This window comes from Sprattus sprattus, assembly GCF_963457725.1.
Source record: "Sprattus sprattus genome assembly, chromosome: 10".
Taxonomy (NCBI): domain Eukaryota; kingdom Metazoa; phylum Chordata; class Actinopteri; order Clupeiformes; family Clupeidae; genus Sprattus; species Sprattus sprattus.
Genome location: NC_137908.1, coordinates 17,507,032 through 17,524,858, shown reverse-complemented (window position 1 = coordinate 17,524,858; position 17,827 = coordinate 17,507,032). Strand labels below are relative to the sequence as shown.

At 43.2% G+C, this 17,827-nt stretch overlaps 1 protein-coding gene across 1 annotated transcript; it reads left to right on the top strand.

Moving 5' to 3' along the window:
- Nucleotides 1-442: 442 nt before the first annotated feature.
- On the top strand, nt 443-16,237 carry mst1ra (macrophage stimulating 1 receptor a; the record flags this gene model as incomplete). The annotated part of the gene is made up of 20 exons (XM_080846179.1): nt 443-1,642; nt 6,039-6,209; nt 6,790-6,912; nt 7,083-7,262; nt 7,804-7,964; nt 8,069-8,207; nt 8,397-8,533; nt 8,883-9,059; nt 9,261-9,357; nt 9,503-9,712; nt 10,158-10,304; nt 10,792-10,945; nt 11,379-11,465; nt 11,672-11,881; nt 12,154-12,234; nt 12,524-12,705; nt 13,315-13,424; nt 13,892-14,057; nt 15,198-15,334; nt 15,687-16,237. The coding sequence occupies 20 exons, from the start codon at nt 443-445 to the stop codon at nt 15,904-15,906; spliced, it is 4,089 nt and encodes a 1,362-aa protein (XP_080702305.1). The 3' UTR covers nt 15,907-16,237.
- Between the last annotated feature and the right edge of the window lie 1,590 nt (nt 16,238-17,827).

The following is a 17,827-nucleotide window of genomic DNA, read 5'->3' as shown; positions in this document are numbered from 1 at the left end:
AAGTATGTGTTAACATGTCCATTACTTAGCTGTGGTGAATGAGGGGCTTGCGGGAGGTGCATCAGGTGCCAAAGGGTCCTGAGTGAAAATTCTAGTAGTTGCCAACTTTATAATAAAGAAAATGTGATTGATAAAGCCAGTTTTCTGTTTTACACCAGTGTTACTAGTATGTCATTGTTTTAATACTACTATGAACAGAATAGCGGGTCTATACTGATTGATGTTAAAGGTGAAATCCATTCAGTCAAATATTTAAATGGAATATGCCTTTTATTACATACTTAGCCTGTTTGGAATGTTGGAATGCTATTGCTGAAGTAGGCCAATAACTAAAACCTTTCTTGCTTCTCTTTTTTCAATTCAGGCACATTGTTAAAAATTCCTTGAATGCTCCAGAGAACTGTGGTAACTACTTGCTACTAAAACACCCTTTCAAGTGGAGATGGTACAGTGGGTCTCTATGCTGGTAGCATGCCTCTGGACCCAGATTCATGTCTCCTTTGCCATCCAAACCTGCCCTAGTACTCCTCGAAAAGGTGTGGATTTCTCTATTCCCTATTCACCTCGCTATCAGTTTAAAACGGCGAGACCGATTCAAAACATACTGGTAAACCGTGATTTGAAGGAGGTTTATGTGGCATCACAAAATGTGCTGGAGGCTGTGGGTTACAACTTTGTGAAGAAATGGCAGGTAAAAACCGGCCCTGTCGGAAGCACTGAATGTCAGACTTGTAACTGTGGTTTTAAGGGAGACCCTAGCTCCCCTGTGGACACAGATAACCAAGTGCTGCTCCTGGACCCCCAACCCTACTACTCTTTCCTGTACACCTGCGGCAGCACTCAATATGGGGTTTGCCACCTCTATGAACTTATTGAAGATGATGAACCTGTTTATCGCAAATGTCTCTTTAATCAGGAGAAAAACTCCCCATCCTTTTGTCCCTCCTGTATTGCTAGTCCCCTTGGGACTAAAGTCAGCATTGTCGAAAGTGGACATACAGTGTATTTCTTTGTTGCCAGTGGTGTAAATAGCACTGTGGCCAGCCATTACGGTAGGCGTTCCATAGCAGTGTATCGGCCACTGTCGACTGAGGATGGTTTTGAGGTAACGCTTGGTAACCTGACAGTGCTGCCTAAGGTGCGAGACTCCTACCCCATTGACTACATTTACAGCTTTAGCGCCATGGAGCATGTCTACTTCCTGTCAGTGCAGAGAGAGAACCCGACTGCCGCGGATTCGCAGATCCAGACGAGGCTCGGCAGGCTTCCAGCCAGCAACAGCGAGGTGTGGCTGTACCGCGAACTTGTCCTGGAGTGCCGCTTCCAACACAAAAGAAGGAGAAGAACAAGCGGTTACTCGGATGTGGTCTACAATGCTCTTCAAGCAGCCCACTTTGGGATTGCCGGGAAGGTGCTGGCAATGGAGCTGGGGGTTAAGGTCGGGGATCCCATCTTCTATGGGGTGTTTGCAAAGACTGATGGGAAGGGGAAGCCGCTCCGCGAGTGTGCCCTGTGTGCCTTCCCTGTCAACACCATCAACAAGGAAATCGACACAGGCGTGGAGGACTGCTGCAAGGCCAGCTCAGAGCAGCTCTCCAGAGGCCTCTGCCAGTATCAGCCCTGCATGAGCTGCCCTCACGAGGTACGTCCCACCAAAGCACAGCCAGGTGCACCACTCACACCTGCACCTCCAACTGACAGAATGCAAAAATTAACGAGTTACACGAAGAGGAAACTTCCATCTTTCCTCGTTTGATTTTGCTCTGATTCAGTTCTCAAGCATCCACTGAGCTTCCTTTGTAATTTTGACATCTCAGAGGGCTGACACAGTTGAAGGTCATGTAAAGTTCTCCCATTTTGTGAAGGAGAGTAGATTTCATGGGAGGGTTGTAGATGAGATGAAAGACCCCCAGATTAACTAAGTTCCCATCTGGTCTGTTTTGAAAGAACTGAAGTGGGTAAGTTTTGGGGTAACTCTAGCCATCAGGTTGTCACAATGTCATGTGATATACTTAACATTTGTACAAGGCAACATTAGTAGTCATCAACTTAATGAACCATATCATTCATAATTTTGAATTCTTTATCTATGACTCTACTCTCTTTCTGTACAACAGTGAGCTTCTTCTCTGCTGCTTATGGAAGCAAGTCGACAGAGTTTACCAGCTTAGATGATTTTTATATTAAATGTAGTCTGATGGTGGCTGTAAGTTCTTCTTCATGTTTTTATGGCATTGGTAGATTGTTAGATACAGCTGCTGCAAGGTAGTTTATGAAACAGGGCATGGCATTTTATATGCCATTTAATTGTTTGGGAGATTATGGTACAGCAGAACTGTTTTGTGCCTGGAATGAAACTGTATCTTGCAACACAACGTCATCAGAAGTGTAGATTTAATGGAAAGTTCTAGTTACAGCTGTTCTTTGTTAGCCACCTAACCTTTACCGCCAAAAAGAGCATTCAAAATAGCTGTCTGAGAGACAGTGGGTTTCATGTAAATACAAGTGTTATGGGTAAGTAATGCAGACACGTTTCTCCCCCCAACCCCCACCACCCTCAGGATACACACACGTTGTGACTCAACAGGGAATCTTTCCGTTGTAAATTTGTTTCCCTGCCATACGCTTGAAGAAAATGTTTACAGCTTTTATGGGTTCTGTCTTGTTTTATGGTAGTGTTTCATGTGTTAACACTGGCATGAGGCACAGGAAGAGCAGTGTTGCGTTATCACATAGAATACGCCCCAATACATACATTACTCCTCCATTACCCGTCGGTCTTAGTTCAAATGTTTACATTTCTAAGTTTACATTTTGACCTCCCTTCCCTGCTCCAGAAACAGAAAAGGTAGAAAAGGCACTTAGATCTATTGGCGAGATCTCAAAGACCAGAAAGCTCAGAGAGAAAAGAGAAACTGCATTTTAGGGATACATTAAGACTATCTGTGATAAAGACAATGAATACTTTATTGCAAGGATGTACAGATTTTGTTCAGGATATACAGTAGATGTTGACTCTTTTTTGCCTATCTTCTGTAGTCTATGCAGTAGTTTACCCCATGACATTCATCTGACCCATGTACCTAATCTAGCTTGATCAAATACTTCATGATGAGGTACTATGTCTGTGTTTACTTTAGTGAACTAATACCCTTGGCTTAGGGAAAATGTAACTAATGGCTGGACAACAGGAAATTACTGTTGTTGCATCACTGTGTATATAATGACAAACTAGCTTAACTCAACCCACCATAACATCCTGTACCATCACTAGTGACTGATATAAAAAAAAATCTCAAATTTTACCTCAGTATGTAACTCGGTAGTTTAGGCAGTTGTAGGACTTTGCCTCTTCAACATTTAATAAAGTATCTTAATCTTTATGGGAACATTCCTTTCACAGGGCATGCTGGCCTTTTTGCCTGTGATAGTTTAGAGGGCTTTTGAATGTAGCCGATTGGAATTTGTGAACAGAGGCAGAAAGCCAGGTAATGCAGGGAGAGATAAATCAGATAAGCGTTCAGATGGAGGACATGGAAGAGCAAGGAGCAGAGAGGGAGTGGTGCGTGAGTGTTCACTTTGGTATTTGTGTGTGAGTGTGTGTGCCTGCATGTGTGAGTGTGGGTGTGTGTTTGTATGAAAACAGGCCCAATGGTTTGGTAATCTGAGGTGAAGGCTGTAAGAAATTGGCTTTCACAGAATGACACTATGTCGCCAGAAGATTGAGTCATAACACAACCCTGAACCGTTCCGCAGTGTCAAGAGTGCTCATGAAAATGTGAACAAAACTGGAACAAGCTGTTTGATACTTCTTTGCCCTTAAACCCCCAGAACTTGCTGAAAACTGCAATGGAACACTTACCATTTCCTATGATTGTCCTGTAGTGGAAACAAAACAAATGGATCATGAAATTAGCAGCAACTGGGACAATTGGGACAATTCCTAGGTCAGTTTTAAGGCTGATAGCTAGAGTATTTGTCTACCCAACAACACATTCACATTAAGTCATTTGGCAAGTGCCTTCATCCAAGTGTCCTACTGATATGGTAGACTGCATCACAAGCAAACAGCTGATTAAAGAGACAAATATTGAATGTTGAGAGCTGCAAAGCCATGCTTCAGTGACATTAGACGTAGTAGATGTCAGAAAGCTGTCAGGAGCTGAATTGTACATGAAAAAGTGGAACCAATGAAGAGCTTTTTTTCAGGGTTATAAGTGGATGTACCCCAGGTATGTTGTATGTTCACACTGGAGTTTGATCTTAAGCTTCAACACTACAGTATCCAGCACCGGACACATCTCAGTCTCGTTTACACAGTGATCAAATCATAGAGTTTTTTCAGAGCATGTTCTTTCGCCCCTGTGGTTTCCTAAGCTGCCAGGAACGACACCCTTTAAACAAAGTGACAGGTTAGGCAAGGTCAGAGAGGATGATCTTTGTGAGCATGCATGTATGTGTGTGAGCATACATGCATGTGTGTGTGTGTGTGTGTGTATGTGTGGGTGTGTGTGGGTGTGTGTGGGTGTGTGTGTGTGGGTGTGTGTGGGTGTGGGTGTGTAGGATGTAGGTACTGTAGGATGTGTAAGATTCTTTTCTATATTTAGGGTACTACACTTAATCACAAAGATGGTCTAGTCGGTTGTAGGTTGTCTCAATCAAGGAAGCTGAAGCGGTTCGGATCAGAGCCAGAGATATTTATTGTAGCAGACAAGAAATATCACTAAGTACTTTTCTGTGCCTAAGTATTTCTAAGTTCAAAATGGAACAGAGTCTTTTTGGGCACAAGCAGCCGCGTGGATCCGTCCTGGAGAGGAGATGGTGTCCGTCTCTCGTGATTCTTGCTCTGATTCACCTGAGTCTAGCGCGCAGCCCAATTTAACCAGTATAATTACGTAAGCCAAATAGAATGTATAACATCTCTACCAAAGGATTACACACACACATATGAACACGTAAACAGTCTCATGAGCTCATTGATGCCCTTGCCCTTGGGCCTGATAGAATGGGCGCCTTTGAGGAATGCCACACAGCACACACACAGAGGGGCCTAAGCAGACATCTTATGGACACTGGAGCTGTTTCTCATAGAGAACCATATGATGTGGTACACTTATGGTAACCTATTAACCTTACAGGAATTCGGGGCCAAACTTACACTTTAAGATCTGTACATGAGAAATACACCAGAATCTAACAGATGGCAGGGGCCTAATGATGGTTGTCCTGGTCTCCCCCAGCCCAGGGATGGCAACTGGGCCTGGGTGTGGTTCTTGCCATCCTGTTTCCACACTGCTCTGTGCCAGTGTGTGTGTGGGCACTGATCCTGAACGCTCACCTGACTCAGAACTCCACACGGCTCACAGGGTGTTCTTCTGCACACCTTGGTTCCTGTGTGACTCATTGGCTCATTGAGAAACCTCTGTCTTGGACATTTCATTTTAGACACGGACAACATGGCCTTTGTAAAGGTTCAGATATAATGATTACACATGTTACAAAATGGCCTTGGATAAAATGACCCTTGATGAATCACGTGCGGCAAGTAATGCATTCACATTTTAAAAACCGAAGCATATAATATAAAATATAATATTAAAACTACCAATAAAGGGTTTGAAAAGTTAAATTCAGGAATACACAAAGAAATCCAATACAGTGACATACTGTTATTGGTATTTAAGTATTTTAACTGCAGGCACTTAACCCTAGTTAAAAAAGTAATTCAGTAAGCTTTTTATACTAAAACACTATTGGACATTGTACGTTATTCTTTCAACTCAGGTTAGTCTGTCTGATCAAACAGTTACGTAAAAGTGAATTTAACAAATAAGAAATGAAGGATGACTTCTTAAAGAGCTTGCAATATCTTTCAGGATTGCTTCTCGACATAATTTTAACATGGATATAGAACAAAAATGCCTTTTTTTCTACTCTTTGCTGTAATAACCCTTGCCAACAAAGGCAAATATTTTCTTGGTAGCTCTTTTACTATAAAAAGTAGTTTGATGTCTAGGTTTCTGTTTACTCTGGTACAGAATGCGGAGGATAGCTGTAAATACCAACCCACCATGGTGTCTAAGCCATTCAAAAGGACGGACCTGTTCAATGGAGAGCTGACGGACGTTCTCCTCACCTCCCTGCTGGTCACCACCATAGGCAACATGACTGTGGCTCACATTGGCACTGAGAACGGGAGACTTCTACAGGTAGCAACACCTACTGAGGGCTTCTGGGGTCGGCTTTATGAAAGTGCGTTGAATCCTATGCATGTCTACCAAAGCTAGTCAAATTAGTGCCTTTTCTGTGACAGCGATAGAAGCATTAGACCCCTACATTTTTTTGATTAGTAAGATGCCTGGTCCCTTTGGTTTGTCCAATTATAACTGCAATGAGAACAAAAACTACCAAATGCACAAGCTGGACCACAGGACAGACCACAGGAAGAATGGTCTCATTTCCATGTTTGATCACTATGGTAACTGTTGCTGCTTGAAATAGTCATGTGAACAAAAAAAATTCTATTTATAAACTTGGGTTAAATATAATTGATTTTTGTCTGTGGTTTGGTAGCAAGATAACCTATGAGTTGAACTTTTGGTTATGGGTGTTGTTTGTTTAGGTTAATAAATGCGTGGGAAGTTCATATTTTATCTTACATTAGATTCTGTTCCCATCAAATATGGTATTCCCATTTGACCATAGAAAATCGTCCATTAGGTCAGGACATGGATTATTGGGAATGGAGAGGTCAGTTGTTCTAATCTGATGATTGTTTGATCCTCACAGCTGGTTCTGAGAAGAACGAGTGCCATCATTTTTGCCAACTACTCTCTGAGTGAAGAAGAGCCAGTGTCCCGCACTGCTGCCATCCAGTCAGTGGACTCCCTGCTCTTTGTGGTCGGAAACAAGGTAGGCCCACTCACCTCCATGGGCCAGTGTACTGATAATGTTTGTGTGAGGGGTGTAACAAGTTGGAGGTGAGGGGGGCTGGACCATGTCTTACCCTCCTGTGTGTGTGCACATTTTCCCCCTCTCTCCCTGCCTCTCTGTCTCGCTGGGTTTACCTGCCGGGGATGTAGTTGGTGAGTGTGTCCCCCACTGGCCCAGGCTGTGCTCACTTCCCCAACTGCCAGCTGTGTCTGGGGGCTCCTCACTTCATGGGCTGTGGCTGGTGCGGGGACCACTGTGCCCTGGAGACCCAGTGCAACGGCAACGCCACCCAGTGGAGGAGTCACACGTGTCCGCCCATCATCACAGAGGTATGACACCAACTCCTGACATGCCTCTGTTCCTTAAGAACAAGGTCAGGTTGGAACTGGAATCTCAGAACACCTGCAAATGTTATCAGTGTCAAGGTGCAGTCAACAGGAAATAGAGGTAGGAGTCACTGCAGTATTACTGTAAATTGGCTAATCATTTCGTCAGATGTGGTGGGGTGCCAAGAATAAGCTAAGCATTGAGTTCACATGGACAATAAAACGAAACACATTCTACAACTAATTATTGTATGCATGTTCTTTTGACTGTTTTTACTTTACTTTTGTAACAGTTAAGAGACTATTTCCTGAACCTGTAACGTTTTACTACTATGTAGATAGAAAGGCTGTTCCAGAAACAGACGTGTTTGTAGGTTTCAGGCAGCAGAGCATAACTCATTCTGTCAGTTGTAGAGACCGTTATCTCTCTCAAACATTCCTCTGTAGACCACAAAGGGATTGCATAACTGAACTCCACCATATTTATCCTTACATGACTTCATTTCCAGGAGTGCCATTAACATCTGCTCTTGTTGTGGTGCAGTTTTTCCCCAGGACAGCGCCTCTTGATGGCAGGGCTGAGATGACTCTGTGTGGTTGGGAGTTCCAGTCTCCCTTCAGACCCCCGTTCACCCCTAAGACGCACCGGGTGAACGTGGGGAGAACCCCCTGCACCGTGCTGCCCGAGAGGAGCAGCAGCACCCAGTCAGTGAAGCAGACAAACAACCCCACCTGCACATAGTCACATGGACACACAGGGGCACATACACATACATTATTTTGCAAACAAAAATCTATTTGACTTTCAGACTGGTGTGTCAGATTGGTGCAGAGGTGTCAGGGGTGTCTCAACCTTTCCAATCCATCACACTGGTGGTGGACGAGGGAAGAGTGGAGGGACGCTACTCCATCCAAGGCCAAGCCCAGATAGATGGCTTCTCCTTTGTGGTAATGACGTAGCTTGGAAGCTTCATGCTACCATTGCCAAGCTCCTTTCTTCACCCTGATGAATATTCTTAACTGTGTTTATAACTGTACTAGTGGTTTATGGCTATGCTTTCATAACTCATTTAAATGGTTTTGTTGATGAGGCATGGTCTAAGACATTCATTTTCAAGTCTGTATCTTTCCCATCAGGTGCCAGAGATCACAGACATCACCCCCAGCTATGGGCCTCAGATAGGGGGCACAAGGATCACAGTCTCAGGTCCTCATCTGGGAGCTGGAATGACAAGACAAATATATTTGGGTGAAAAAATGTGCCCCATCCAGAGGTATTACAATAAGGTTTAAATCTGAGTATCACTCAGTGATATCATTGAAGATATAAAAGTTAGTTTCTTGGAAATGCATACCTTCACAGCTTGGCAGTGTGGTATGAAGTATCTTTTAGAGTGAGCTTTTTCAGTTCTGTTTTACATTTCCTCTTAAAAGCTTTAATGTTGTAAGAAACAACAACAGCTACAATGTTGTTAGAAGCAACCCAAGATACAATGTTGCAAGAAGCAAGCAAGCCTTAGTTTTCAACATGAGTTTAAAATGGCTGTCAGAGTGAATGCAAACAGTTTGCCTCCATGTGACACAGAGTTAAGAGTGAGGACAGTTGTCTTCTTTACAAAACAGTGTCTCCACCAATGGGACGGTGTCTTCTGTTATTTGCGTCTCTGGTAATGCATCACAGCTGGGAGATGCACCTTTAAAGATGATTATTGACCAGTCACAGGTCACAACAGCAAGGGTGTTCAGCTACAAGAAGAACCCAGTGGTAATGATGGTGTTGCCAGCCTGCAGCTTCGACAGGTACTCACTCAGTGTAAAAGTCCTCATAGAGGACATCCTAAATATTTAGTCCCTGGTTTACCAGAGCAGATACCTCTATTAAATATATTAAACTGTTGAATTTAATAGAATTTAGATTGAATAGCCTATTCTAATTCCAACATCCTATATGACACTTGCCACTGATTAATAGTTTGGATACTGTTTTTCCTTCTATGACAGAGGATCCAACATCACATTGATTGGCAAGAACCTGGATTCTGTAGTGAGATCCATTGTCCGATTCAAACCAAATAATTCACCAAATGCTTCCTTTCAGGTTAGAGCCTCTCAATAGTTCTAACAGCTGAAGTTTCCATCAAATAATGAGAAGCTGAACAATTTGGTCCATTTATGCCATGATTTGTTGGCCAGTAATTGGTAATATTTAAAGTCTAGGCCTCTCTCTCTTTTATGAATCCCAGGAGTGTACACACACGGCAAACCCCACTGAGATGCAGTGTCTCACCCCTGTGTGTGTGGAGTCTGATGGGGTGCTGTCCGTGGACATGGACGGAGCCAAAGGGGTCATCAAGCAGCCCTTCTCCTGCCATCCGTATGCCAAGCCCATCCCCATTGAGCAGGAGGGCCGCCGGCTGAAGCTCGGTCAAGGCCAGGATGAAGTTTCACTGCATGTGTGTATTTGATCAGTCCTGTTAGTATAGCATGGTACTAACAACATCAAATTACTATACCAAGCTAAAAGTGGGGTTTTGCTTTCATGTACAGAAGCACAGTAGGGATACAATTTAGCCACTTTGTGGGGTTCAGTGCTGACATACTCCACTTTGTGGGGTTCAGTGCTGACATACTCCACTTTGTGGGGTTCAGTGCTGACATACTCCTCTTTGTGGGGTTCAGTGCTGACATACTCCACTTTGTGGGGTTCAGTGCTGACATACTCCACTTTGTGGGGTTCAGTGCTGACATACTCCTCTTTGTGGGGTTCAGTGCTTACATCCTCCACTTTGGTTGGTTCAGTGCTTACATACTCCACTTTGGTTGGTTTAGTGCTTACATACTCCACTTTGGTTGGTTCAGTGCTAAATACTTACAGTGTAATTCCAATTTGTTTTTCAGCATGAGAAGCTGAGTGTAGTCCGCTCCTGCATGAACATCACAATGACACTGGGAGGGGTGGACTGCCATGCCCAGATCCTGGAGAACGAGATCACTTGCAGAATCCCAAAAGACCTGATCATTCCCGACGAGGGGGTTCCTGTTAGGGTGAGGAACCTGAACACACTGACTGTCTGTGATCTCCGTCCACACACCACAGAAGCAAACATAAAGCCAATTATTACAACACTGACAAACAAGATCAACATAATACAAATCGTGTGCTGTATATTGAAGACTATGATCACATCACCATGTGTATATTCATATGGTTGGGATTTTAGATTTAAATAGTTAAAACAATATTGTATAATATTTTAACCTTGAATTAAATCTTAAACACAATGTCTTGATTATTTAACCTACATCTTGCCCTTGACTTACACCAGCCTGTAAGCAATTGATCAGCCTCCATAATTGTGAAAAGTTTATACTGTATATCACGTAGATACATTTTGGTAAAAAACTAGAGGGTACCCAGTGCTGCTTTTGGCTCTCTTTGACTCCCAGTCCTCAGATAACAGAAATGTATTGCTCAGTGTATTGCTCAGTGGAAATTGTAAACCTGAATCAGTGTCTCTCCTGTTTTTGTCAGGTGGTAGTGAATGGGCTGATCCATGAAGTGGGCTGGGTGGAGTATGCAGGGGACGAAACCATAGCAACGATCGTGTGTTGCATCATAGTAGCACTGCTAGTTGGGGCTGCGCTGGCCTTCGTCATTATGCACACTTTGAGGAAGAAGAAGAACGGTGAGAATTGAAGCAGTAACAATGCTCCTAGCTAAAAACTGTGAAGGGTAAAAAATTTAGTTTATGTGTAAGTAAGTTGAAACACACCACATTAGTGTGAAGTTAAATGACAAACATCTTGACGCTACCACCACAAAGTTTTTATGCACTAACCAAAGGAAACTTCACAAGGTGCTACCATAATGAAGTTGCAGGAAATTACTTGTTGCATGGATTGCATTTTATAGGGCTTGAAGGAATTTAGCATGGTACAACTGGCAGAACATTGCACAACAGGTCTGTGGAGTAGCAGAAGAAGGATTTAGCTGTCAGCTGTTTAGCTTTTGGGCTCAGGTGAACGTGAATGTCTGAAAAATTGAGAGTAGACCATGAAAAAGTGTCTCTAAGTGGAGGCAGTGAGGAGACAGAATGAAGATTTGATCCTGCTTCACAGCTGCCGTTGAACACCGGTTGTCTCGCAACTCCAGTCGAGGTGGTGGGCCAGCTACTGAAAATCTGCTTATGGGTGACTATAGAAGAGGTAAGCTGCAACTAAATGGACGATTGATTGATTGATGAAATGATTGCTGGGGTTAAGTACCAGCTAATCGTTCTCACAAAGATCCCCGTTAGACCAGACAGTTCACTGCAATAGCACCACTTGCGTACTGTTGCAGTGTTCTGTGGGCTTCCTGAGGTCCTGGCTGTCTTTCACAGTTGCCCACTCCCACACACCTTCACCCCCAGATCCATCTCAGACCCCCACGTCCGGTTCAGCCCCAATAGCATTTCCTGGAGTGGCTTATGCTGGAGCCTTTGCCAGTAGCTCGCTACCGCTGCTGTCGCCGGAGGCCATCTCTGTGAAGGCGCTGCGGGATGATCTTCTGGAGGAGGTGAAGAATGTGTTGATCCCTGCCGAGATGCTCACCGTTCATTATGGACAGATCGTCGGGAAGGGTAAAGTCTATTTATCAATTCGCTGTGGTGACACTATCATTCCAATCAAATACTACCTTCAGCATTGCTTAACATTTTTCAGCTTCTAATACCATTTATTTGACTACTTAAATTGCATGTGTACTGGTAAAATCATCAATCCCATTGGTTCATTGTTTTTCCAGCAGTGGATGGCCCTTACATTCCAACAAAGATTTCAGTGATTTTTCCTAAACTTCAAACGTCTCTGTTAAATGAACCAATGAAACCCTGGTTTTTTTTTTTTTGCTCAGGTCATTTTGGAACTGTGTACCATGGCTACTTGAGGGATGATCATGACCAGGAGATCCACTGTGCTGTGAAATCATTGACCAGTGAGTGCATGATATTTGGAGGGTTTTCAATTAACGCCTAATGTATAGGCATAGGGTAATATGGATTGTTTGTATTGTATTGTTAGTTTGAATAAACACTCTTTTTTTTCTGATTGTAAATTATATAGACTTACTCATTGATTTAATGTTGTAATGATGCCCAGTAAAAATGTGTCATATTGTCAGCCAAATTGCTAATTTTGATCCAGATTGTAGGTCAAGTCCTCTTCATGGCAATACCTCTGTCTTTATCATAAGATTTAGGGGTGTATGTGTGTATGTGTTACAGGAATAACAGACCTGGAGGAGGTGGAGCAGTTCCTGCGGGAGGGCATCACCATGAGGGCTTTCCACCACCCCCATGTGCTCTCTCTGCTGGGCATCCTGCTGCCCTCTGAGGGGCTCCCCCTTGTGGTTCTGCCCTACATGAAGCACGGTGACCTGCGCCACTTCATCCGCAGTGAACAGCGGGTGAGGAGGATTACGATTTTATTTCTCCAAAAATTGCAATTGCGATTTGATATACGATTTATTTTATTTGATCCTCTTTTTTGCCCAACAAAACGTAATGAATGATTTAAATATGACCAACACAATATTAGATACATTTAGTGTAAAATATTCTTTCCCACATTTTACATTTTTATTTATCTGCTCATTACAGAAACTAGAACAATAACTGGTGGCTTGCCACTGTGCATTTAAGTAATTTAAACAAAGTCATTGTAAGTATAAACACAATTTATGCACTTTTTAAACACTGTATGCAAAATGTACCATCTTAAAAAAAAATTGTCATGCAAATGCAATTAATCGTTCAGCCCTATTAGTCATATCATGTTTATGTGACTGATGCACTTCATAAAGTATTGCTCCTATCCCAAGACAGGTAAGTCTGCTGTAACATGAAGTTTCTTGGTCATGGTCTTTTACATTTCAAAAGTTTCAAAGTTTTGTGTCTGTTTCCTTAATACATGTTTCACATTCATGCACAGGTAGGAACAGTCCTTGTGCTGCTAGCCGCACCTTACTTGAGGTCATGTCGATGTGCTTTCCTAACACTCTCTTTACTTTGTTCAGAACCCCACCGTGAAGGACCTGATTGGCTTTGGCTTGCAGGTTGCCAAGGGGATGGAGTACCTGGCGCAGAAGAAGTTTGTGCACAGGGACTTGGCAGCACGCAACTGCATGTGAGTCATCAGCCGGCTGGGCAGAACAGGCAGTAATAATAATATGCCTGCAGAGCCTGGGCTTGGTCTCCCCTGCACCTGTCTTGGCATTATTAACCCTGAAAATGAAGTGTTATGGTTGTGTACGAATTTTAATAAGGCTTCAGTAGCCAGAAAGCACAATTAAATTAGATTGAGATTCAAGGCCTTTGCATAGTCATGCTTAGAAAATTTGCTGGTGCATCAAAGTACCCTTTTAAACATTGGTACTCTCGGGTGGTAGGACAAATTCAAAGAAAACTGATTATTGATTATGAAAATAAAAGTAATTTGCCATAACTTCAGCCCTGCAGGTTTCATATGTGGGATAATCTCATGTGATTCCTTCCTTGTCTTGTGTCTTCCTTCATCTTACCCCACTGATGTGATCTTTCATAACGGCTGCGGTGTGCAGCTGCTGATTGTCTATTGTATACTCTCACGGGCAGGCTGGATGAGACCTTCACAGTAAAGGTGGCAGACTTTGGCATGGCGCGGGACGTGTTTGACAAAGAGTACTACAGCATCCAGGACCACAAAAAGGCCAAGCTGCCTGTGAAGTGGATGGCCTTGGAGAGTCTGCAGACTCAGAAGTTTACGACTAAATCAGACGTGGTAAAGTAACTGAAGAGATAGCCTCACACCCTACTTATGTAAACATATAGGCATTAGAGTGTGGATCGGGCCACATTTTTCTGTCCGAGCCCGACCCCTGTTCCGACAGAGTAGTGCCCGAGCCCGGCCTGAGCCCGGCAGCCATTCAAATAGTTTGTCCGAACCCGACCCGAGCCCGACTGAATCAATGTCTCAACTGTTCATACTAATGACACATTTACGTACGTTTTTTTGAGAATAGCCTGCCTTTGTTAAACTCGGCATCGACAGATAAATGCACTCGCTCACACAAACAAGCGCTGTTAAACGCACAAGCGCACGCAGGAAGACCAAAAAGCATATTGAAATTAAATTATTCATATTGTAAGAACGGAATGAAATAGCCTACACATTACACACGCTAAGCCGAAATAAAACTCACGTTATAGGCTACACCAAAGGAGGCACAACAAACAATTCTTACCATCTTGAAAACTTTAAGTGCACACCATCATTCAATATAAAACTATCTACATAGTAGAACCATCAAGGTTTAATCCACGTTTTTGTGGAGAAAGAGGATGGCATCAATCATATTGCATTAAAACTTCACACTTCTTACATTGAACATATCCAACACCCTAATTAGAATTCGCATTGAATACTAACCAGAACTATCTCCATCCAGTAGATTTTCCTTTGTTTAGTATCGTTTTAAACTCTCCAGATTCTTTTTAACTTCCTTCATGATGCCAGTTTCCTGCCTGTAATCGTATTGTCACAGTTAGGACATAAACAAATTCCTGCCACAGGAAGAAGGCTGTTATCCTAAATGTGATATTTATTCTCAAAAACAAACTTCTCCATCATGTGAAGCAGACACGTTGACTTCACTCTTTATTAAGATATTTTAAATATGGAATGTTCAATGCCTTATCGTTATCGCACTGATGTGTCCTAGCCCGATATAATATCTTAATATTTGTCCGTACCCATAGCCAACCTCTACTAATAGGCATACTGTACATGCAGAGACACACACACAGACACCAACAGACACACCCTCTGACTCTCAGTGTCCAGTGACTCATCCATACACACACTCTCATACAGACACACACACACTTACATGTACACACATGTCTTGTGTGTGTTTGGCAGTGGTCATTTGGTGTGATGATGTGGGAGATGCTAACCAGAGGAGCAAGCCCCTACCCAGACGTGGATCCCTATGACATCACCCATTACTTGCTGAAAGGCCGAAGACTCCCTCAGCCTCAGTACTGCCCTGATGAACTGTAAGACACTCACTCACTCACTCACTCACTCTCTCTCTCTCTCTCTCTCTCTCTCTCTCTCTATTTCTATTTCTCAATAACAAGGTTTTTACATTTCACAGTGTCTATTTCTCGGTAACTTTTAAAAGATCTAAGCAAAAAAAGTCAAACAAACTAATTTTATGCACAAATATGACCATCTACGGAGTTTGGTCCTAATCCAAAATGAATTGCTTTGCGACACCAACCAACCGATGGAGAACTATAAATCTTTACGAGTCGTAGAAGCACGGCACCTTTAACCTGTGTATGGTGTGACATATAAACCAGCCAGTGGCATTGACTCTGGCTTGTACTCTGCTGCCCCCTGCAGGTTCTCTGTAATGCTTCAGTGCTGGGCCCCTGGGCCAGAAATGCGGCCCAACTTCCACGCCCTGGTGCAGGTGGTGCAGGAGATCCTGTCCTGCCTGGAGGGGGAGCACTACATCAACCTTGGAGTCACCTACGTCAACCTGGACCAGCCGCGGCCCTACCCTGCACTCACCACCACCAGCTCCACTGACACCCTCTCGGACGGCCACTGCTCCACCTGACCCCGGCCCCAGGGTGGTCCCGGCAGGGTGAGAAACCTGAGAAAAGAAATCCACAGAGGCAGCCTGATCTGCAAGAGACACTAGCTGTGATGCCTGGAGAAATGACTGTCATTGCACACACTACTCCGCTACAGGGATAGAGGGAGCGTGTCCTTTCTTCAGGAGGGGGTGTGTGGGCCTGTGCCTGGCTAAGACCAGCAAGACGAGGACAATGAGAGTGGCGCGACAGCCACTGTTGCAAAAAGTTTACAAGAGCTTCAACACTGAAACTTGAACATGGGCATTGGTTTTTGTGAGTTCAGTCAAGTGCTGTTCCACAGGTATGTCGATCTTCCCTAAATGCTTGTTGACACTGGGGGCCTGATTTACTAATATGCGAGCGCTTCTTAATCTGCGTTCGCAAATTAACGCACGGTGTTTTTGCGCATTTTACTTGGTATTTATCAAGCCAGATCTGCGCTGGGCAAACTGTGCTTACTCCGCCCTTTAAAGAGCCTGATTTACTAAGATTGATTTGCGAACGCATCTTTGCCAGGCGCACATTAACGCACGGTGATTCCCCGCATTTTCCGTGATATTTATCAAGCCAGATACGCGCTGGGCAATCATTATTTAGCGCACCGTTAAAAGACTGGAGAACTTGCCAGCAAGTTACTGCCACCATGGAGATTCGAGGAAGAAAAAAATAAGGTTCAGCGAATAGATAGCGAATAGATAGCGAGATAGATATATTGGTTCACGTTCGCTCAATCACTGAACCTGATTCAATGGGTTATATTGTTGTTTTGCCCGCCATCATCTACAGCGAGATGTTTAAAAGAACACGATTATAAATAATATGCTATTGGTGGCATTAATGCATAAACTGTCTATTATAACAATATATATGTGTACATGGCGAGATTAATACGTTCTACAAGGGACATGGGTTCACTACAATATATCCCCACTGAAACAAATACATTTACCAAGTAGACAGGCCTCTCCAAAATCACCGTTGCTCAATCATGGATAAATGGCACTATTCCGAAAGATAAAACTGTCATGGACAGACCACTTCCACGTAAGTAATGGTCATGTTGGCATCACATATGACCTGGACATTCATTGAATATGTGTGCTTTCTTTTTCGGTAAACGTGTTCGCGGATTGAAGGTGGGACTGTTTGCATGTGGGTGCGATCAATTTCTCCAATTACGTTCGGAAAGTTTAATTTCATATATATGAATTATACGAGTTGAAACAAATATTTCTGTTCGCTGTCTCTGTCTATGTCTTTGCCTTGCTGCTGCCATATCAACGTTTTCAGACTCAGTGGAAATGCGCTTGGTTAAGACGTGCTTTTATGAGGCGGAGAATTAGCCTGCAAATCAGAGATGTGCGCTCGCCGGGCAGTTTAGTAAATACCACGCAGTTCATCATTAGGCGCACTCCTCCCATTAAATAGCGCTACACGCCTACGTTACCACCCACGTTTCCGAACCATCCCACCTGTTTGCAGGTACACACCCTCAAAGCGTTAATATGCGCTGCGCCAGCTTAGTAAATACCGTTTTTCGTTACGACCGCTATTTTACGCCAGAAAATGGGCGCAATCCTGTTAGTAAATCAGGCCCTGAGTTCATGTTTTCTTAAAATCCTTTGTAAGTTATTTCTTACTGTAAGAGGAAGAAGCTTTTATAAGAGAATTCATATCACAACTAAAACAAAGTCATAATAATGATCTGTACACACAATAAACTCAACTTTGCAGTGATATTACTCATGTCCGGCCTTTTCATATGTATACAATATAAGAGATATGTATGACCTCTTAAGGGCTAAATGAGTTATACAATTTAGTTGTTTCTGGAAATCATTTTGTTAAAGCAGCAGTAAGACTACCAAAACAAACACCAATTACAGTTGGCACAGATAAAAG